A 22,510-nucleotide genomic window follows, 5' to 3' on the forward strand; every position below is an offset into this window, starting at 1 on the left:
CATGTCATCTTGGTCTCCGTGCACAAAAGCACGTAGCCATGTCAGCAGAGAGTAATCTCAGGTTAGAAGGGAAAAAACTATATATTTTTTTCCCCTTTGCTCCTGGGAGGTTGTGTTGGAAAAAAAAAAAAAAACCCTGCCAGATGCCCAGGAGAGAGATTTGGTTTTTAACATGTTAAAATTGTGACCTTTTGTGACTATTAACTCACACATACAAAGAGCAACAAGCCTTTCCTGCTGCACCGCCCAGCGCGTATCCGGTCTAATCAGTAGACAGAAGAAATTCTGCAGCAGTGACTCATTTCTGGGCTAACAATGGAACTGACGCTCCTTGGCTTTTTATTATTTTCGAATCTGGAATTCTTTTGGTAAAGTTTGGTACAGTAAATTTAGAACGAAAGGTGTGGATGATAATGTGCCTCCTGGGTAAAGCTCCGATAGCTTGGGCATGAGTCAAATACAGCTAACGTTTGGAGCTGAACTCGGGGTATCTTGGACAGACGTTTTCTCCATGTCTAAACACCATGTCATTTCAAGGACTGAGAATGTAAACTAAATGTTTTGATTGATTCTGACCAGGTATTTTGAATGTGGACATTTTCTCTACAGAGTATGTCCACATTCCCAAAATACCTGGTCAGAATCAATCAAAACATTTAGTTTACATTCTCAGTCCTTGAAATGACACAAGTCAAATGATAATTTAATGCCCTAGCAGATCTTGAGTTCCCCATATTTTTTTTTTTCCTTAAAGCTGGTCAATTTTCTTCTGAACATCCAGGTTAACACTCAGTTGAATCCTAGCTGAGAAGAAGGAAAAGGTTGTCCTGACAACCACTTGGAAGATTCAGTTAGCGTAATCTGTTTTACAAGAGGACATCTTGTTACGGCCTAGGAACTGTGATGTCAAGGAAATCCAAACCAATTTTTAAGCTTTATCTTCAAGTGTTCTTAAAATAAGTAAACTAAAGTGTCCAATTCCTGATCTTCCAATGAGATTGTTGAAATTCACTAATTAAGGGGATCTCTGTGATGAGTCGGGATTGTAAAAGGATATGGCTCAATGCAAGACAAAAGTTAGTTAAAAAAAAAATATACCAAGAGGTGGAAATTTTAGCTTTGGAATTATTTTAACCAAGTTTTGGAAACAAAGAATTTTCTGGGGACACATATTAGCAAAGGAAACTGATGGCATATGTATTCCTCCTTTTAGGTTGTTATAGTTTAAAAAAAACCATCAAACTAAAGTGATTAATCAAAACATTTAAACAATGATATGACGCACACTGGAAGCATTTTTCTATCCTGTCTGGGAAGCCGCAAGTAAGGACTTTGGATGTCATTACAATTTAAGGTCCCCAAGGTAAGGATGTACAAAGACAACTGCAGATTTCACTACTGACTCTCAAAAGGGAGGATTAGACAGATTGTTTCCTGTTTCTGGGGAAGGAAAAAAGGGGGGAGAAGGGGAAGAAGAAAAAAAAAAGGCTTTGAGATCACAAATTATTTTATGTGTTTCACTTCCCAAACTCTGTTTTCAAGTTCTTCCAGAGTTCAGAGGTGCCAAGTGGGATGAAAAGAAATACAATGAGGAAAAAATTGCCTGACGTCAGCCTGCAATGGAGCACATTCCTTCCCTCCCTGCCTAGATGTCTTCTGATGGTCACATATGGCTCCTTAGTCATTCTCCATATGCATATGAGGCGGTCTCTGAGTATCCTAGGCCATTTTATTACTATGTATTATTATTTCTTTTAAAGGACAAATATCTCTCATACTCAATGTGTAAATGACCTTCCTCACTATCTCATACCACAAAAACATTGTATGAAGTGAAAGCTGCTCAGTTATATCTGACTCTTTGTGATCCCATGGACTATATAGTCCATGGAATTCTCCAGGCCAGAATACTGGAGTGGGCAGCTCCTCCCTTCTTCACAGGATCTTCCTGACCCAGGAACAGAACCCAGGTCTCCTGCATTATAGGCAGATTCTTTACCAGCTGAGCCACAAGGGAAGTCCAAGAATACTGGAGTGAGTAGCCTATCCCTTCTCCAGGGAATCTTCCCAACCCGGGAACTCAACTGGCGTCTCCTGCATTGCAGGCAGATTCTTTACCAGCTAAGCTACCAGGGAAGCCCAAAACATGGTATAAACAAGTCTAAATGAATCTCTTATAGCAGGCTCTAAATATGGTGAAATCTGGTTGGTTTAGCTTTAACAGCAACTGGAATTTTTAATTAGGTGGTATTGTCACAACAATTTAGTGATATCTAAATAAGATAATAAGGGCTTTCTAACCCACTCCAGTGTTCTTGCCTGGAGAATCCCAGGGACGGGGGAGCCTGGTGGGCTTCCATCTATGGGGTCACACAGAGTCGGACGCGACTGAAGCGACTTAGCAGCAGCAGCAGCAAATAATAAAATAGGATAATTTAAAGCACTATGGGATTCAAAGTATAACCATCAGGTTGAGGTCCATGAAATATTCTACTCTTAAAAAGAGATCTTTGGACCAGAAACAGGTTGGATACCTCTGACACACCACTTCTCCTTCTACATATGGAGACTCAGAGGCCTAGAGTGACAAGTGGTCACACAGGAAATTAGGGGCAGAGCTAGGACAAGCTTCAGGCTCCTTGACATCTGCTCCAGCAATCCCTTTCTCTTTCTCTAGTTGTTGCCTGCTTCCCAGTCTCACCAGTGTGTGTGTGTGTGTGTGTGTGTGCATGCGCGCGCACAAATGCGCAGTCCCTCAGTCGTGCCTGACTCTTTGCAACCCCAAGGACTGTAGCCCATCAGCCTCACCTGTCCATGGATTTCCCAGGCAAGAATACTAAGCGGGTTGCCATTTCCTACTGTAGGGGATCTTCCCAAATCAGGGATAGAACCCCTGTCTCTTGTGTCTTCCTGCCTTGGCAGATTCTTTGCCACTGTGCTACCCGGGAAACCCTGAGATGCACCAGCCAGTGCTCTGTCCCAGTTGCCTGTTACCGACTTCATCTTTTAATCAAAATGAACACAGTGGCAATGAAGGAATGATCCATGAATGCACTTCTAAATAAAACACCTGTGGGTGCCCAGCACTGAATTTGAACTCCCATTTGGAAAAAAAGAAATCCTATTTTAGTTCAAAATATGCTCAAAAGTATTATTAATAGGAGAATCACAGACTCATGAATCTTCAGGGAGAACTATAGCATCTATTAATAGATGTTGCCCAAAAGCCAATAAAAATAATGTCTTGCCAGAGAATGAGGAATCCACCAAATGGCTTTGTCACTGTTGTTACACTGGAAGCATCCATTCAGCATAACACACTCATTTCTAAATCAGACCATTTGAATTTATTGCTAAAATGCAGACTTGTGATCTGAGTACAAATTGCCGGTTTATGTTATCTTGGACAACAATGATCAAGCATTGTCATTTGTTTTTTGTTTTCTTTGGATTAGGTTTTTGATCCTACTCAATGCTCAGACTCTTGATTTATCAGTCATGTAACCCATCTCCAGTATCCAAATCACTGTTTTTCTTTGCTGTTAGCCAGGCCTTGGGCTTCTCAGAGGAGGCAGGTAAAAGTGGTGGGGGATAAACTATAAAGAAGATGTAGTGTCCAGCTTTGGATCACTAGTGGATAGAGGCTGCTGTTAAAAAGGGTATGAGAGGATAGGAAAAATCTGGTGGAGCTTGAACTCTGAAGAGTTCAAAATATTAACTTTATGATACATTAACTCCGTCTTTCGTAGCCCTTATTATACTAAGCTAGATGCTCCAATTAGTGAGTCCTGCCCTTTCCTTCGGAGAAGGCAATGGCACCCCACTCCAGTACTCTTGCCTGGAAAATCCCATGGACGGAGGAGCCTGGTAGGCTGCAGTCCATGGGGTCCCTAAGAGTCGGACACGACTGAGTGACTTCACTTTTACTTTCATGCATTGGAGAAGGAAATGGCAACCCACTCCAGTGTTCTTGCCTGGAGAATCCCAGGAACGGGGGAGCCTGGGGGGCTGCCGTCCGTGGGGTTGCACAGAGTCGGACACGACTGAAGCGACTTAGCAGCAGCAGCAGCCCTTCCCTTTCACCTTTTTAATGGTCTCCTCCCAGGCTCACATTCCTCTGCCATCTCTAGTTTTCTCTTTGGCACCAAACTTTGGAAAGAACAGCTTATATTTATTACTTTATAACTTCTTTCCCTTTCATTTAGATAGTCTCGGAAAGTGTCATGTGGTCAAATAAATGTGAAAGAGTGCTTCAAGTAAGTGAAATGGATTACCATGCTGGGGGATGCTTTGTATCCTTTAACACTAATACTTTTTGTGACTATCCAGGTGGAGACGGGTTCTAAGAAACATAGTATACAGATTTTTTTCCTCAAAATTGAGAAACTTTTATTTATTTATTTATTTTTTGCCTGAATATAGGCTAATCTGTACTGTAGCTAATCTGACATGCAGCAGGTTCTCAGAGTTTAACTAATCATTAAAATGTGCCCTGAGGGACTTCCCTGGTGGTCCAGTGGTTAAGAATCTGCCTGCCAATACAGGGGACATGGTTCGATCCCTGGTCCAGAAAGATTTCACATGCCTCAGGGCAATGAAGCCTGTGCACCACAACTACTGAGCTTGTGTGCTGCAGCTACTGAAGTCCGCACACCTAACGCCTGTGCTCTGCAGGAAGAGAAGTCACCACAATGAGAAGCCCAGCCACCACAACTAGAGAGAGTCCTGGAGCAGCAACGAAGGCCAAGTGCAGCCAAAAATAAAATAAATAATTTTAAAAAACCTTTACCAAAAAAAAGAGGCCCTGAGAACCACAGTCTGGAAAAGTCTGTTAAGAAATCCATCTTTCTCTACCCAAAGCAGGGGCTTCCCAGGTGGTGCTAGTGGTAAAGAATCCACCTGCCAATGCAGGAGATGTAAGAGATACAGATTTGATCCCTGGGTGGGGAAGATCCCCTGGAGAAGGACATGGCAACCCACTCCAGTATTTTTGCTGGGAGAATCCCATGGACAGGCAAGTGGAGCCTGGCGGGCTACAGTCCACAGGGTCACAAAGAGTTGGACACGACTGAGGTGACTCGGCATGCATGCATGCTCCCCAGGCACCTGATGCATGTTCAGCAGTAACGTTCAGTAAATCTTTGTCAAACACATGAACGCGTGTGTGATTCAGGGGGACTGCTCGGAGCAGAGACCTGGGGTGAATGTTCCACAGCACATAGAATTCACACCCACTTACAAACACCCACCCTGAAATATCCCTTGACAGGGACGACTCCATCGGTTTGACACGTTCAGTCACATCAGCCTCTCTCCCTGTGCTGGGGAAGACCCTGTATTGATTTCATGCTCTGCTGTCACCATCTTGAAAGACTTAATCATTTTTTAAGATAGGGCTCCACATTTTCATTTGTACTGGTCCCCGCAAATCAGGTAGCTGCTCTTGCCAGAGGTGTCTTCTGCCTCTCACCTTCGCAGTGCACAGAGCTGTCTGGCAGTCTCTTCAATGGCAGAGCCTCTTCTGGGGCCCTCTCTTCAATTCCCCTTCATCAAAACCTCAGTTCTGAATGCCTTCCTGATGTGTGGACTTACACTGTCTAGCTAACATACCCTAAGCTGGAAAAGGCTAGGTCACCCTGTTTAATGTGCTAATAGCCAGGAAGATATAGGGGTTTCCCTGGTGGCTCAGAAGCTAAAGAATCTGCCTGCGATGCAAGAGACACGGGTTCAATCCTTGAATTGGGACTATCCCTTGGAGAAGGGAATGGCTACTCACTTCAGTATTCTTGTCTGGAGAACCCCATGGACAGAGGAGGCTGGTGGGCTATAGTCCATGGGGTCTCAGAGAGTTGAACATGACTGAGTGACTAATACATACACACTTCTCACCTCTCAACTCTAGGCTCCAGAAACTTGAAAAGAATAGCTCTTTAGACAAAAAGATTGTCTCTCTAATAGTAGTGTTTTAGACATTTGCCACACAGAGATATTTTAGGCACCGTCTATAGATAGATATTTTGGAATGAGGCAACATCTCTATGTTCCTCATATTATATTAAGACAACTGCTGAAAATATCACTCTATTCATGAAACAGCTGTCCTTCATGTTAACCACTGTTTTAAAAATTGTGGTGTCACTGCATTTTTCATTGACGAAGAATTTTCAAAGAGCTATGTTTTTGTCTAGAATTTTGCAATAAACATATTCCAAAAATGTATTTACTTTTAATCAAGAGTCATACCTTGAGTTAGAAATCAGAAGTCTCAGATGCCAAAGAGGTCTACTTTGTCAGTTTTCTTAGCTAAATGTTATCAGACAAGATATTTTATATCTTGAATTTTTTGTTTACTTATTTTTAAAAAATGAGGCTAAAGAGTATCTCTTTTCTGACTCTTGGGTTCATTTTTGAAGTTAAATGAGATGTGCTTTGAAGACCATGGTGGAATGGCCATGCTTAAATAAATCTCTGTAATTAATAGCACATTTGGGAATGTCTGAAGACACACTCCAAACTGAAGGTAAGGATGACCACAGAGACCAGGATTGCAGACAGGTTTGAAGAACTGATGAAGAACAATAAGCTGGAAGAGCAGGAGGGCAGACATTCAGATTTTCTAAAGCCAGTTTTCCATTTACTGGCATAAGGTTAAAACGTGGTCAACAGCAGCAGTCACCTATAAATTGGGAATTTTGAAAAGAAATATGACAATAAATGGATGAAATAATGAAGCAAGACACAAGAAGTATTGGAAGAAGTTGGATGGGGGTCAAAGAAAGGAGTGAGGTTTTCTATTTTGCTTTTTATAACAACTAAGGAAGTGCAAACTGTACTCATTTCACATGCTAGCAAAGTAATGCTAATTTTTTTCACATGCTAGCAAAGTAATGCTCAAAATTCTCCAAGCTAGGCTTCAACAGTATGTGAATCTGAGAACTTCCAGATGTTCAAGCTGGATTTAGAAAAGGCAGAGAACCAGAGATCAAATTGCCAACACCCATTTGAACATAGAAAAAGCAAAAGAATTCCAGAAAAACATCTACTTCTGCTTCATTGACTTCACTAAAGCCTTTGATTGTGTGGATCACAATAAACTGTAAAAAAAGTCTTCAAGAGATAGGAATACCAGACCACCTTACTTGCCTGCTTAAAAATCTGTATGTAAGTCAAGAAGCAACAGTTAGAACCAGACATGGAAAAACAGACTGGTTCCAAATTGGGAAAGGAGGTATATTGTCAAGGCTGTACATTGTCACCCTGCTTATTTAACTTATATGTAGAGTACATCATGCGAAATGCTGGGCTGGAGGAAGCACAAGCTGGAATCAAGATTGCCGGGAGAAATATCAATAACCTCAGATATGCAGATGACACCACCCTATGGCAGAAAGTGAAGAAGAACTAAAGAACCTCTTGATGAAAGTGAAAGAGGAGAGTGAAAAAGTTGGCTTAAAACTCAACATCAAAAAGAGTAAGATCATAACATCTGGTCCCATCACTTCATGGCAAATAGATAGGAAAACAATGGAAACAGTGACAGACTTCATTTTCTTGGGCTCCAAAATCACTGCAGATGATGATTGCAGCCATGAAATTAAAAGACATTTACTCCTTGGAAGAAAAGCTTTAAAAAACCTAGATAGCATATTAAAAAGCAGAGACATTACTTTTCCAACAAAGGTCCATCTAGTCAAAGCTATGGTTTTTTCAGTAGTCATGTATGTATGTAAGAGTTGGACTATAAAAAAAGCTGAGTGACAAAGAATTGATGCTTTTGTACTGTGGTGTTGGAGAAGACCCTTGAGAGTCCCTTGGACTGAAAGGAGATCAAACCAGTCAATCTTGAAGGAAATCAGTCCTAAATATTCATTGGAAGGACTGATGCTGAAGCTCCAATACTTTGGCCACCTGATGTGAAGAACTGACTCACTGGAAAAGGCCCTGATGCTGGGAAAGATGGAAGGCAGGAAGTGAAGGGAGCAACAAAGGATGAGATGGTTGGATGGCATCACTGACTCAATGGAAAGGAGTTTGAGCAAGCTCTGGGAGCTGGGTGATGGACAGGAAGCCTGGTGTTCATGGGATCACAAAGAGTTGGACATGACTGAGCGACTGAACCAACTAATGTTAATCCTGTGAAGGAAGGAAGGCAAAGAAAAGACTTTCCAAGGAAAATTTCAAGGAGATGATCTGCTTCATAAACAACAGAAGCAGCTGTTTAGGATTTATGTAGAAGGGATCTTGATGAATAAATCAGTTAGTATGATTTTGAGACATGTATTGGCAGTAATTCAAATCCAAGGGGTAGGGAACCTATAGAGTATAGATCAGCAGAGAAGTGGAATGTTTTGAAACTCCTACCTGGAGCAAAATACAAGCCTTGTGGGAAGACCTTGGTATTGATGGCAGGCCAAGGCTAAATTTTCTGCCTATTTGCTTTAGGAAGGAAGGAGTCGATGAGAGGAGGCCTTGTGATATGGTTTAAAAAATGTATTTGTGATTTTCTTCAAAGTTAGAGGACAATTTGGTAGACTTGACAGAGTAAAGTGACTGGGAAGTAGAAACCAAGGTGGATGTCAGGCTACAGAAGCAGGTAGGGGAGGAGCGATATAGGGGTGGGTGACTAGACAAGATCTAAGAGGCATAAGAGCCTAAACAATGAACAAACCAAGCCCCCTTTTTTCAAGGTGTTGTTTCAAATAAAGTCAGATCCAGTGCGTGGATATGAACTGGAGTCCCTAGGGATCTGTGGGTCCCATGAAGGAGCCTTATTTACAGAAGCACAAAGCAGAAGAGATTAAGGTCACTGCAGGAGCAGCTCCAGGCTGAGTGGGTGCTGTCCCTCACTCTCTAATGTAGGGTCCCTCTTCTTGGTGAAGGTAGGTCCCAGAGTCTGATGAATCCTATTCCAGTTAGGGTGGGTAGTAGTGGATAGAAACAAGGCGGCTTCAGGAAACTGAGACAGTAAATATAAGAGGAGGGGACAGAGAATTGGAGCTGATCTAACGCACAAACATTTTTGGAAGCAATTACATGTGAGGCTTCCCAGGTGGCGCTAGTGGTAAAGACAGGAGAGACTCGGGTTCTACCTCTGTGTTGGAAAGATCTCCTGGATGAGGGCATGGCAACTCAATCCAGTATTCTTGCCTGAATCCTATGGACAGAGGAGCCTGGTGGGCTACAGTCCATGGGGTCACAAAGAGTCACGACTCTTTGACTGAAAGTCGCGACTGAAGCAACTTAGCACACATGGAAAGGCAGAAGTGGGGAAGAGGGTAGAGAGAGGGGAAGAAACCTGACTAGGGGACTTCCCTGGTGGTCTGCTGGTTAAGACTTCCAATGCAGAGTGTGTGGGTTCAATCCCTGGTCAGGGAGTTAAGATTCCACATGCCTCACAGCCAAAAAACCAGAACGTAAATAACAGAAACAATATTATAACAAATTCAGTAAGAATTCAAAAAAAAAAAAAAAAGAAACCTAGACTAAGTGTTCTACTCAGTACATCACAGGTGTAATCTCATCTTACTCTTACCACAACCCTGTGGGGTATATATTATTATTTCCATTTTACAGATGCATGCCCAGGTTCTCGCTGTATCTATTGATAATAACTGTGGCTAACCTTGGTTACATGCTTATGTGCCAGCCACTTTACAGATTACCTTTTAATCCTTATAAAAACATAAGAATTAGATATTATTATTACTTCCATTTTCCAGATGAGAAAATCAAGGCAAGGAGAAGTCCTGTAACTTGCCCAAGGGCACACAACCAGGCAATGGTGGGAGCCAGGATGCAAAACCAGGCAGTTTGTTTACAGAGTCTATAATTGTAATCACCATGGGTAACTGGCTTATTAAAGCCAGTCAGAGTTAAGAGGAAAAATAGAGGGAAGATACACTTACAAAGATGGAGAAATGATTATTTAAAAGGAAAGAAAGAAGGATAGCAATGAGGAAGGAAAACCTCATCCTGAAAGGGAATTTGAATGTTTAATTTTTAGAGATCAGAGAGGCTTTATTGATGATTTTAGTAATAATGAAGATGACAGTAACAAAGTGAACATCTATTGGAAGGCTTCCTATGTGACTTTATATCTATTTTCTCATTGAATTTTCAGAGTAATTCTTTTGTCTGTATTGAAATTGCAGGACCTAGTACAGAGTAGCAGCTCAATAAATATTTATTGCGTGACTCTTAAAATGTGACTTTTGTGGTCTCACTTTTAGGAAACTCTAGGTCATAGGGCTAAATTCCAGGAGGCTCAGCTTCTGTGACTCTCGTGTTTTATTACTTCACAGCATTTATCTATCTGAAGTTATCCTGTTTATTTCTTTGCTGTTTATTATCTCTTCTCTCTCACTGTTAGCATGTAAACTCTAGGAGAGCAGCGCCTCACTCATGTTGTTTCAGTACTTGCAGCATCCAGAACAATGCCTTGCAGTTAGAAGGCATTGTTGAAGTTGATACACACTTGCCGTATGAATGAAGAGAACCCACAGCTGAGCTCTGGGGACAACTCTTCTCCCACAACAGCACAGTGAACTCCAGAGCAGGCAGGTCCTCTGCTCATGTGATTGCAAGCATCTTCCTCTCTGTGCCTGTTTTCAGTGATCATCTGTTCACTTTCTCTGTCACTCACCTGTCATTCCCTCAACTATTCATTTCCCCAGGTTTAGTTTTGCAGCGAGCAAGAAAAGAAATTGCTTGTTTGCTCTGTTTTCAGTGCATAAACAGAGACCATCACAAAAGTTATCAAATCACCTATACCTGAAAATGACTCTTTCACCACACACCCATTAGGATGACTACTACTACAAAACAACGCACACACAAGTTGGAATCCCTGTATGCTGTTGATGGGAATGTAAATGGTGCAGCTTCTATGGAAACCAGTGTGGCATTCCTTGAAAAATTAAAAATATGACCGTATGCTCTAGCCATCTCATTTCTGAGTATATACCCTAAAGAATCTCAAGTAGCTATTTATATACCCATGTTCAAGCAGCATTATTCACAGCAGCCAAAAGGTGGCAGCAACTTAAGAGTCCATGAACAGGTAGCTGGATAAAGAAAATACCGTATATACATACAGTGGAATATTATTCAGCCTTAAAAAGGAAGGAAATTATGACACATGCTACAATATGGATGAATCTTGGAGATACCATGCTAAATGAAATAAGCCAGTAACAAACACCGTATGATTCCACTTATATGAGGCCCCTAGAGTAGTCAAATTCAAAGAGTCAGAAGGTGAATGGTGGTTACCAAGAAAATGGGTACAGAGCTTGGCAAGATGAAAAGAGTTTGGAGAAAATACTTAACACTCTGAATTGTGCTATTAAAAATGGTTAAGATGGTAAATTTTGTCATGTGCATTTTTCACAATTAAAAAAGGATGAGTGGAGAAAAAAGATGACTCTTGGTAGTATGGCATATGCCTCATTCTAAAGGAGCAAGATCCTAAAGTGAAGGACTCAGTGAATTCAAATGAAAATGCAAAGTCCCTGTGAAGGAACAGAGGTGGAAGTCTAAGAGCTACCACTATAAACAACCTGCATCAGAGACAAGGAGGGTTAAGCACAAGCTCTTGGTTTTGAGTTCCTGAGGGTCAGTGTTGCAAATAACACTTTCTTTGATGACTTTTTAATATAATGTACATTCTTAAGCATTTTACACAAATCTTTATAGAGTAGGCATGTGATTAAATCAGGTTGTGATGCTGCTGCTGCTCTGAAGTGTTTCTTGTTACATCCCGCCAACACTCACCTGTCCACACGCAGCTGGCAGACGATGCTCAGCGCATCCACAACTCCTTCTTCTCTCAACTGTCGACAGCCAATGGATGTAGCAATAAAACACCCCGTCCTGCCTATCCCTGCACTGAAAAGAACAGACAGTGAATTAAAAGGTGCAGGAAAAATAGCAGAGATAAAATATATTCCCTTAACATTGAAAACAACCATTAGGATCAATAATAATAATTATGATAACAGCAGCAGCTCTCGTGTACTGAGTGTACAAACCTGGCCCTCTGCTAAGTGCTGTAACAGCATTCTTCCTTTTAGATCTGAGAAGTAGGATGAATGGGATGGAGGGAGGTGGTGGGTGGAAAGAATAGTGAAAAAGGTACCAGCTGTTCTACAAAGAAGAATTAGGGCCTGAAATTCAGTAAGGTATGGGCAGTAGCAAGGAGGGGAAAGACCTACATACATCACAAAAGTGAGCATGGAGGAGTGGAGCTGAACAGTGAGAAAATCAAAAAGTCAAAGGTGACTCGCCTGGAGGACTGGAAGAATAGCAGTGTCATGGAGATGCAGTGGGAGTTCTGGAATGAGGTCTGATTTGAGGAAGAGAGTGGGGGCTTTGGTCCTGGATATAATAATGTGGCTGGGGCTTCCCTGGTGCCTCAGAGGGTAAAGAATCTGTCTGCAATGCGGGAGACCTGGGTTCAATCCCTAGGTCAGGAAGATCCCCTGGAGAAGAGAATGGCAACCCACACCAGTATTCTTGCCTGGCCAATTCCACAGAAGAGGCTGGTGAGCTATAGTCCATGGGGTCGCAAAGAGTTGGAAAAGACTGAGCGACAAGCACATACACATACTGATGTGAAAGATGTTAGTGAATAGCTGAAGATTCAGTTTAGTTTAGGAGAGAGGCTGTGGCTAAATGCACATATTTCCAAGTCTTTTTTTTTTTTTTTTAAATCAAGGTAACAGCTGAACAGAAATATTACCTGTCATGGAAGGTTTACTCGTGAATCTCTTTAGATGGCAAGTTATCAACTTTACAAACTTTCTCTGTCTGTCTCTTTCTCTCTTTCAGCAATTTCAACCATCTTTATGTAAATTTCTCCCAAATCTACACATAAGTTCCCCAAGTTCCTCCTAAACTCTAGATTAGCATTCCACCTCCTAGCTGGCACTTCTGCTGTTGCTATTTTACACTTGCTGCAGTTCAGTGTCTCTAAATTCAATGTATCTAAAACAGAATTAATTATCTTTTTCCTCAATGGCATTACCAAGCAGCCACAAGTTTTCCAGCCTAGAAATCTTGGATCCATCTTCAACATCTCCCCCTCTCTCACTTCCCACATCCAGTCTGTTACCAATTCTTATGTTTTCCACCTCCACTGAGCTTTTGGGATCCATGCTTTTCTTTCTATAAACTGTGCTCACGTTTTTGAAATCTTACTTCATGATTAACGATGATCTCATCATGGTTTCCCAGTCTCAAGGCTCAAGGCTAATTCATGATATACACAGTTGCTAGGTTCATCTTTCTGAAACAGGAACCTGATCATATTACTCAATACTCAAAAACTGTAGGAGTTTCCCAGGTGGCTCGGTGGTAAAGAATCCACCTGCCAATGCAGGTGATGCCGGAGACACAGTTTCGATCCCTGGGTCAGGAAGATCCTCTGGAGCAGGAAATGGCAATCCACCCCAGTATTCTTGCCTGGAAAATTCCACGGACAGTGGAGTCTGGTGGGCTATAGCCCAAAGGGTCACAGTGAGTTGGACATGACTGAACATACACGAGCACCAGCAAAAACTGCAGATGGTCACAGTACAATGTCTAAGCACGCTTCCATGGTATTCACGCCTTACGTAGTATGACTGCACGAACTTTCAAGCTTTTTGTCTTTCTGCTGTTGACCTTGTACCCTTTGTGCCACTGTTTTCATTTGAATCTTTGCAAAAAAAAAAAAAAAATAAAACCCTTTTCTTTTTGAAATTTCCTTTTTGAGTTAATGATATTTCTCCAGTCAGAAATGCCCACCCTACCACCTTTTAAAACCACAAACATTGGTCCTTTTTTCAAGATCCTGCTCAGCATTATTCCAACTTTTAGAGACTTTCTTCAAATCTCACAGTTTGAGTGAATAGCTCCCCTTTCAGCACTCAAATATGGGCTTCCCTGATGACTCAGTGATAAAGAACCCTCCTGGCAATGCAGGAGATGTGGGTTTGTTTCCTGGGTTGGGGACATGGCCTGGAGAAGGAAATGGCAACCCATGCCAGTGTTCTTTCCGGGGAAATCTCATTACAGAGGAGCCTGGCAGGCTACAGTCCATGGGGGTCACAAAGAGTTGGACACAACTTAGCGAGTGAACAACAACAGCAGCACTCAAATAGCACTTATTTCTCAGACTTGGCACTTGTTTCCTGTTGAGTATGAGTGCAGAGGAATTCAGAAGGGGAATGCACCCCTTTTAGTGTAAGTGTCTATAGAGACTTTGTGTCAGTAAAGAGATAGTACTTGAACTGTACCTTGTGAATGGCATGCATTTTGGTTATCATCAATGTGAGAGAATGTTCCATAGGTGATACTGGTATAGGGAAAATTTTGCAGCAGAACAGAAAATAAGATGTGTGACAATGAGTAGACTAGTTTGGCTAGAAAGAGAAAGTTACATTAGAGAAATAGTGGGAAAGAAGGCTGGGAAGGTACAGTTCAGTTCAGTTCAGTCGCTCAGTTATGTCCGACTCTTTGTGACCCCCTGAATCACAGCACACCAGGCCTCCCTGTCCATCACCATCTCCCGGGTTCACTCAAACTCACCTCCATTGAGTCAGTGATGCCATCCAGCCATCTCATCCTCTGTCGTCCCCTTTTCCTCCTGCCCCAATCCCTCCCAGCATCAGGGTCTTTTCCAATGAGTCAACTCTTCGCATGAGGTGGCCAAAGTACTGGAGTTTCAGCTTTAGCATCATTCCTTCCAAAGAATACCCAGGGCTGATCTCCTTTAGAATGGACTGTTGGATCTCCTTGCAATCCAAGGGACTCTCAGGAGTCTTCTCCAACACCACAGTTCAAAAGCATCAATTCTTCAGCACTCAGCTTTCTTCACAGTCCAACTCTCACATCCATACATGACCACAGGAAAAACCATAGCCTTGACTAGATGGACCTTTGTTGGCAAAGTAATGTCTCTGCTTTTCAGTATGCTATCTAGGTTGGTACAGTGGGGTCTATAAAGGATTATGGAAAGCTAAGAACTTTGGACTTCATCCTCTAAAAGAATGGTACTCTTTTTTTTTTGAGAATATGTTAAAAACAATGAGTTTTCACTCCCCAGAAAATTCACTTAACTTAATGTACTCAAATCTGTTCAAGTCATTTCAAGTTCACTGGCCCCTGTAGCTAATCCACAAATCCAAGATTAAGAAATTTTGCTCTGGGCAATGGGAAGCCTGTGTGAAGCTTTGAGCAGAGACTCTGTGTGATGAAAGAGGGTTTTAGGCACATCATCCACGAGGAGTGCACAGAATAGACTGTAGTGGGGGTGGAGCATGGGGAAGTGGGGTGTGTATGTGCAATTAGCTGAATTCTAAAATACATGGATGAGGTCATAAGGGCCTGAACTTGGGTGGTTGGGCAGGAAGTGATGATTATGGGAGAAGCTTTGAAGGGAAAGCCAATCTGGTGACTGATTAGATACTGAGGCTGGAATTGAGAAAAGGGCCAAAGATAACTGTCAACATTTGATGTTGAGTGGCTGGAAAAAAGACGGTCTCATTCTTAGAAATAGCAATCAGAAGGGGAGCTGGTTTTAGAGGGGAAATGGTTAGTTCATTTTAGATATCCTGACTGTTTTATGATTTTGGGTGGGGGACAGTTCCAGCTCTAAAGTAAGTAACGTTTAGGATAAGGCCTAAAGTTAGAAACTAGATAATGACATGTTGGGCAAATAGACATACAGTAAATTTTACTCTTAATTAAACCACAAAGGTTCAAAAGAAGGCTAAAATCATAATTTAAAGTAATATACTTTGTTTACTAAAAATATCACCAAAGTCTATCTTATAAGACATAAGGGGATCAATAAAGTAATGCAAATTTTTTTGAGAAAGTATGGAGAATAAATGACCAGTTATATAAATAAGTTTAAAATGTGTACTTTGCTTTGGGCACACTAGCAGGAAAACAGAGGGAAGAGGTACAAGTTAAAGGATAAGATCTTTAAACTGGACACGAGTCAAGGGAACCACTGATCATTGGTGCCTCTTGTCAGCCCAGCCTCCAGGACCCCATGTTCTGGTAACAGCACTTTGTTTTCCTCTTGGTGAATTACCACTTGCCATTTAACGTTTCATAAATTTATTTCCATCTGTTTTTCATGAGGGAACTTTTAGAACAGTTGACTGGTTTTCACCAAATTCGACATAATAATAATAAATGTTATCAAGATACAATCCTAGAAAAGTTCAGGGGCATCTCAAAACAAGAAAAAAGCTGTTGATAATTAAAAAAATCATATGTCCTTCCTAGCACACATGAGCCTAATGAGACTAAATGAATCCACCTACATTTCAAGGTCGAGGACTGAATGAATAAGTCTCCTGTTCCCTGAGTGATTCATAAGTGAAATTTTCTCCACTGTACCACGGCTAAAAACATGCTAATCATGGCACTTCATTTCTGACAAGTATCACTGTGGTCAAGAATCAAGGGGGAGGCTAATTAGTTTCAGTATCTATTCAATTTGCCAGCAAAGTCAGAACCAGGAAGTCAAACCCAACTGCCACCTGCTGTATGACTTTACAAAGAATAGACCGTTGCTGAGGCAGCAAGGACGGCTCATCCCTTACCTGCAGTGAACCACCACAGGCCCTCGGCCCGCGGAGGCAAGTCTGTCTTCTTCCACATCCAGCATGAGCTGCAGAAGGGGCTGGGCACTGTCTGGAGTCTTGTGATCGGGCCATGAGGTGTACCAGTAATGTTTCACACGTTGGGTGTGACTTCCTTGCTGAAAATAGAAATAGCCACCAAGCGCTTCATTTACTTGTGGAACTAAAAGGCATCCAAACCACAATACTAAACGCTTTCTATCACTGCCATCTTGCTTGCTCCTCACTTCTAGGTGGCCATAAAATCTAGGAGACTTTTGAAGAATATTCTTTCAACCTGAGAAAAATTTACTGTAAATATGCTGATGTCAAAATCTGACAGTCTTGCTTCAATTAAATGAGAAATATATACATGATATATATTTAATATAGAAAACATATATATGCTAGATATGTTTGTAATTTATGATCACGAACATAATGGTAGATGAATAAATGGCCAAGAATTGGGATATAGTGTGTTTCCTGTTCTTTGAATGCTCCAGACAGATTATTATAAACATATTGACCAGTATAAGAATGCTTAATTTTATACCCACTCTAATGATTCTACACTCACCCTAAATACCAGTTTTTAACAGTAGTGAGGAATCCCTGTAGTAAAGGAGTGACAAGGGAGGGTCCATGCACATCATCTCAAAACCAGGTTGGGGCCTGGCGTAGACTAGGCACTAGAGAATACATGTTGAAGAACAGATTTCTCTAAGTGCCTTCCTATCATGAATTTCCCATTAAAACCCATCAATGCAGCTCTGTCTCAACTTTCTTCTTCTTTGTGATGATTCTGTCCCAGCAGTGGGGTTCTAGATAGGACTGGAATCTTTGGGATGCTTGCTCTCTAGAAGTAAAAACAATAGCAACAATACCATGGCAACATCCCTCAGCATTTGCTGTCCAAAATTTAAATAAGATAAATTTTCTATGACATAATCTGGTCTGGGAAAGTCCCTATAAATGACTGTAACTCCAAGTTTTGGAAGATCTCAACAACACTTCAGGCTTTTCTTGCCTCCCACAACCACCCACAAGTGCAGATTTTCCCTTTCACAGTTTCCAGGCCTTACTTAAATCTGCTGAGACAAAGTGACATTAAAAAAAGAAATCATGGTAACATCTCCAGCACAAGCCTTTAGTCCTTTAGTTAAAGGTGTTCAAAAGGTTAAATCAGAGGTGTTATATATATGCAAATTAGAAGACCATAGCACCCTACTTAGTGGATTTCTTTAATGTCTACTTAAATTAATTATTCCACAGAGTGATAGTAGCTGACAACAAAATACATAAGGGAGTAATTAGAATTTCTTCTTGATCTTGACGTTATTTAACTTGTTTAAATTGAATCTGCAGTTCTTAGGACAAAAAAGTTCAAAATAAAAATGCAATCCTCTAACACCTTCCACTTTGTAGACAGCTACAGCTCCATATTCTTACCTTTAAGACAAGGTTTCGAACAGTATAGTTATCGCATTCATTTACACTGATAACCAGAACCTCAACTTTTCCATATATTCCTCTCTTTTCTGGCCAATAAAGCACACATTTCTGGAGGAGGGGAAAGAAGAACACGGCAAATATTAACGGTTTTCATTGGCCTGGAAGCATTTGTCATTCAAGCATCTCAAAAGTTTCTATTTAGTTAAATAAAATAAATCAAGTATCAATTTTAAACATTCTGTAAATGAGCTAAAACCACCGAACTATACATTTTAAATGGATAAACTTTATAGTATATATATATATGCATGTGGCACTCAGTTGTGTTCAACTCTATGCAGCCCAACTCTTTGTAACCCACCAGGCTCCTCTGCCCATGGGATTTTCCAGGCAAGAATACTGAAGTGGGTTGCCATTTCCTCCTCTAGGGGATATTCCCGACCCAGGGATAGAACCCACGTTTCTTCTGTCTCCTTCATTGGCAGGAAGGTTTGTTTGTTTGTTTACCACTAGTGCCACCTGGGAAGCCCATAGTATGTATAGTATAAATTATACCTCAATCAAGTTTTTTTTTTTTTTTTAACCAGCACTATTGCTGTTAATCCCATACAAAAAAATAATTAAGGCAAAATTTCTCAAATCCCCACAGAGAAATTAAGGGCTAATTCAGAACTGAATTAAGAATTAGGAGATCCAAATATTAGAGTTTATCATGAGATGAACAAGGTGAAAATAAAATGTTCTCCCCCATGATTGAGGCAAGTCACATTTCCTTGGGGCTTCCCTGGTGGCTCAGATGATCAAGAATCTGCCTGCAGTGCAGAAGACAAGGGTTCAATCCCTGGATCGAGAAGATCCCCTGGAGAAGGGAATGGCTACCCACTCCAGTATTCTTACCTGGAGAATTCCATGGACAGAGGAGCCTGGTTGGCTACAGTCCATGGGGTCGCAACGAGTGGGACACAGCTGAGTGACTAACACTTTCACTTTTTCACACATTTCCTGCTCCATCAAACTAAAGTCTCTAGTAAGAGTATCTGTAATGTGTTAGATGCCACAGAATGCAGTCTCCCCTGTATGTAAAGTAGACATAATGGCCATTAATATATCTGTGGTATTGTATTTGCCAGGACCAGTTGCCTTTTCACCTACAGGATCCATTGAAATAAATGTGTAGCAAAATTATTTTTAAAATTTTTATGAAGGATCCTCTTTGAAGGGTTTAATAGAAGTAATAACAATTATATTGCAAGCAAGAAAACATAATATGATGGATAAGGTGCAAGCTTTGGAGTCAAAGAGCCTGGGACCAAATTTTGGTGCTACCATTTATCTGTGAGTCCATAAACAGGGAACAAAAACTCTCTCTGGCCTCAGCTTCCTCAAGATTTAATACATGGAAAGCACTTAGGACAAAGCCAGGCCTACAGTAAGCATTCAAAACTTGATATTATTATTGTTATTATATTTTACAATACTGGATTATGGGATGGGTTTTTGATCTAAAGTGATTAGATCATTACTTAAATATGCATTAGATCATGCATCAAATATATTATTTTTATGATATCATCACATTATTTAAAAAACTACAAAATGAGTTTCAAACATACATATAAATGCATATTATTTATTCTTTTGCCTTTTAAACAAACACAAAAGAACTACTACTTTTTTACCACATATTTTAATGTCTAAGAATAAAAGTGTGAAAGTTAATGCTTTATCTTCAGTGCCCAGGGAAGTAATTTAATTTTAGAAATATTGTTTAACTAGAATTCATCATTTTCTTTCAAACACACATGCATATTGATAAAGAAATTCTTTCACTTATTGCCTTCGGTTAGGGACCTTTCAGTCCTCAGGACGCTTGTTTTTTTATGTCTATGTCAAAGTTAAGTTATATTTTCTTAACTATATTTAATAAAATAGTTAAGTTCTTGTAGATTTAAAAGAGCAACAGCAAAAAAATTACAGAATTACAGAACTAAAGGAAAAGACATGTAACATATCAGAAACACACCTCTGGGGCTCTATCATGCTAAGCACCAAATGCTCTATGTGACAGAGCCACAAGGAAGTCACTTCATCTAGTGGAATCACTGTTTTTCATCCACTACAATAAAAACACATTTGCCTACTCTACATTCTGGTCCTTTTCCAAACAAAGTAAATCATTTTCACCTCTATTTCCATGCTATCCCACCCCCAAGACTATCAAGCAATCAGGCTATCAGGCTTAGTCTGGCTAATATAACATTAACATTTAAAAAAAGAGAAACCTTCAGCACAGGGAATTATACTCAAAATCTTGTAATACCTTCTAATGGAAAAGAATCTAAAAAAGAATCATACATATATCTGTATAACTGAATCACCTTATTGTATACCTGAAACCAACACAGCACTGTAAATCAACTATATTTTAATAAATTAAAAAAAAAATAGCAATCTTTAAAAAATAAACCAATTTCTTTCCCTCCTCATTTACGAATTGCCAAATGTCTGAAATTTCCCCAATTTGTTAAAGATAATCATACTAACCAAATTGCCTGGTTGCTTTCAATGGAGCATCAATTATTTCGCTGCAAGACCCGAACTATTGTGTGACTTAAAACCCATGCCTCCTGGATGAATCCAAGAAGAGCGACAAAGAATCTTGCAAAAGGTATTGAACAAAGAAAGAGGCATTCAGTGGCCCAGCAGTCAGGCGTATGTGCCCCATTGTCCAGGATCTGGCCTGAGTAGCAGGCCCCTCAATAAGAAGGTGGCTCTTGAAACTGGTAAGAAAAACTGCCAGGCAGGAGCTCTCAGCTTGTACCCTGACTCTTAACAATACAATCCAGGCTTGTGCACCTACTTGATAAATGGAAGCACTGCTTGCTTCTCTCCTGAGCTTGCCGGGGCCCTCTCGAATGTTTTTCTTGACTCTTTACCAAAAATGCAATTGGCAGCCGGCTCCCAGTAGACAATGTAATGTGACTTGTTCGTTCAAACAACCCTTAATTAGCATCCCATCTCCTTTCTGAGATACAATAGCTTATTTTTACACACTGAATACATTTTTCCCCTCTTTAAGGAGGATGTAGAAAAAGAGACCAGATAAGTGTGGGTGCTTTTGAATATGAGGTGAGCGAGAGCTGCAAATGTGGTTGTTTCTAAGGGCATCAGTTCACATTTGAATTATTTTTGTGAGTAGCTTTTTACGGTTTCTTCATTGTGGTGTTAACAATGATATGAAAAAGAAAAATGCAAGGAAGGAAAGTGCTCTCTTAAAGATAATATTGTGAAATCACACTAATTGTGTGTAATTCGAAATAGCACGCTATGTAGCAGAATATAACCCCAAATCATCACTATTCTGTTAGCTGGGCCAGTTCTTTCAGTAAAATTGTCTATTAATTCCAAGAATTCATAATTTGGAGGACAAAGAGGTTTCCAGAAGGTTATGTGTCTCTTGTACAAACAAGTAATTAGTGAACCTTGACTGTAAAGATCCTGGACATCAACCAATTTTTCATCATCAGCGGTTTACAGCAAAAGTAGAATGCAGTGCAAAGCAACGCAAACCCATATTTTTGTAATCTATTTTTTTTTCCTTTGATCATCCCTCTCACTCTCACCACACTAGGGTTATTTGTGTATAAAGAAGAAGCAAGTCTAGCTAGTATATTAGCTGCCTGAAAAGAAAATCTATTTTTAAGTTACTTTTTTAAAAAATTCTATGCATTTAAAATCAAAGAAATTTTTGCTTTATGAGCTAAAGATGTATCATCACAAAAGAAATGGCTCTAAATAAACAAAGAGATACTTAGTTGCAGTTGGGTTATATTTGCGTAAAAGAGAATGGATCAGATTGTCTAAAATTATTATGGTTTTAGTTACTCTAATTCTTAGTATTCCACCTAATATTACTAACATAGATGCAGGAATTTAATATTAAAAGCATCTTTACCAAAATATATCATTGAATCCCTTCCATGATCATTTGTGTTAAGTAGAAAAGAGAGTAGATATTGTTATTGTTATAATTTTTTAAATAATTTTACAGCTGAGAATACTGAAGCTCAGGTGTTTTGGTAGGGGTCTCTGAGAACATTCTCTTGGAGCCAAGACCCTTTGAGCAAATATCACTTTATAAATCCAAGCTTTGGTGTTTGGATTTCTGCTCCAATAACCAACTCTTTTCATTACCATTAACCAATACTCTCCCTTCCCTCTGTGAAATACACTGATACTCAATGGAACACTGAATGCCCTCCATCCACTCTCTTACTAAGTCCAGTACTTCTGTCACTGTCTGCTGAGCTGTATGTTTCTAAGTGGTATTTGTATCCAAACCTCTTAAGGACAGCTGCATTCATTTAATGAAACTTTACATAAATTCATGAAACATGAGGGTAAGAAGAAAAAAAGAACTTTTCCATGAAATAATTGTG

The 22,510-nt window shown here is 40.3% G+C and overlaps 1 protein-coding gene across 5 annotated transcripts in view; it reads right to left on the reverse strand.

The window, feature by feature from the left end:
• PTPRR (protein tyrosine phosphatase, receptor type R) overlaps positions 1 to 22,510 on the reverse strand; it is a 274,286-nt gene that overhangs the window by 9,587 nt on the left and 242,189 nt on the right. For all 5 annotated transcript variants that reach the window (XM_027542557.1, XM_027542556.1, XM_027542558.1 and 2 more), the window contains 3 exons: positions 18,069 to 18,179; positions 16,599 to 16,756; positions 11,773 to 11,886 (listed from right to left, as the gene is read on the reverse strand). In XM_027542557.1, coding sequence (XP_027398358.1) covers positions 11,773 to 11,886; positions 16,599 to 16,756; positions 18,069 to 18,179 — 383 coding nt within the window. The remainder of the gene's footprint in view (positions 1 to 11,772; positions 11,887 to 16,598; positions 16,757 to 18,068; positions 18,180 to 22,510) is intronic.

Source organism: Bos indicus x Bos taurus, chromosome 5 (genome assembly GCF_003369695.1).
Source record: "Bos indicus x Bos taurus breed Angus x Brahman F1 hybrid chromosome 5, Bos_hybrid_MaternalHap_v2.0, whole genome shotgun sequence".
Classification (NCBI taxonomy): Eukaryota; Metazoa; Chordata; class Mammalia; order Artiodactyla; family Bovidae; genus Bos; species Bos indicus x Bos taurus.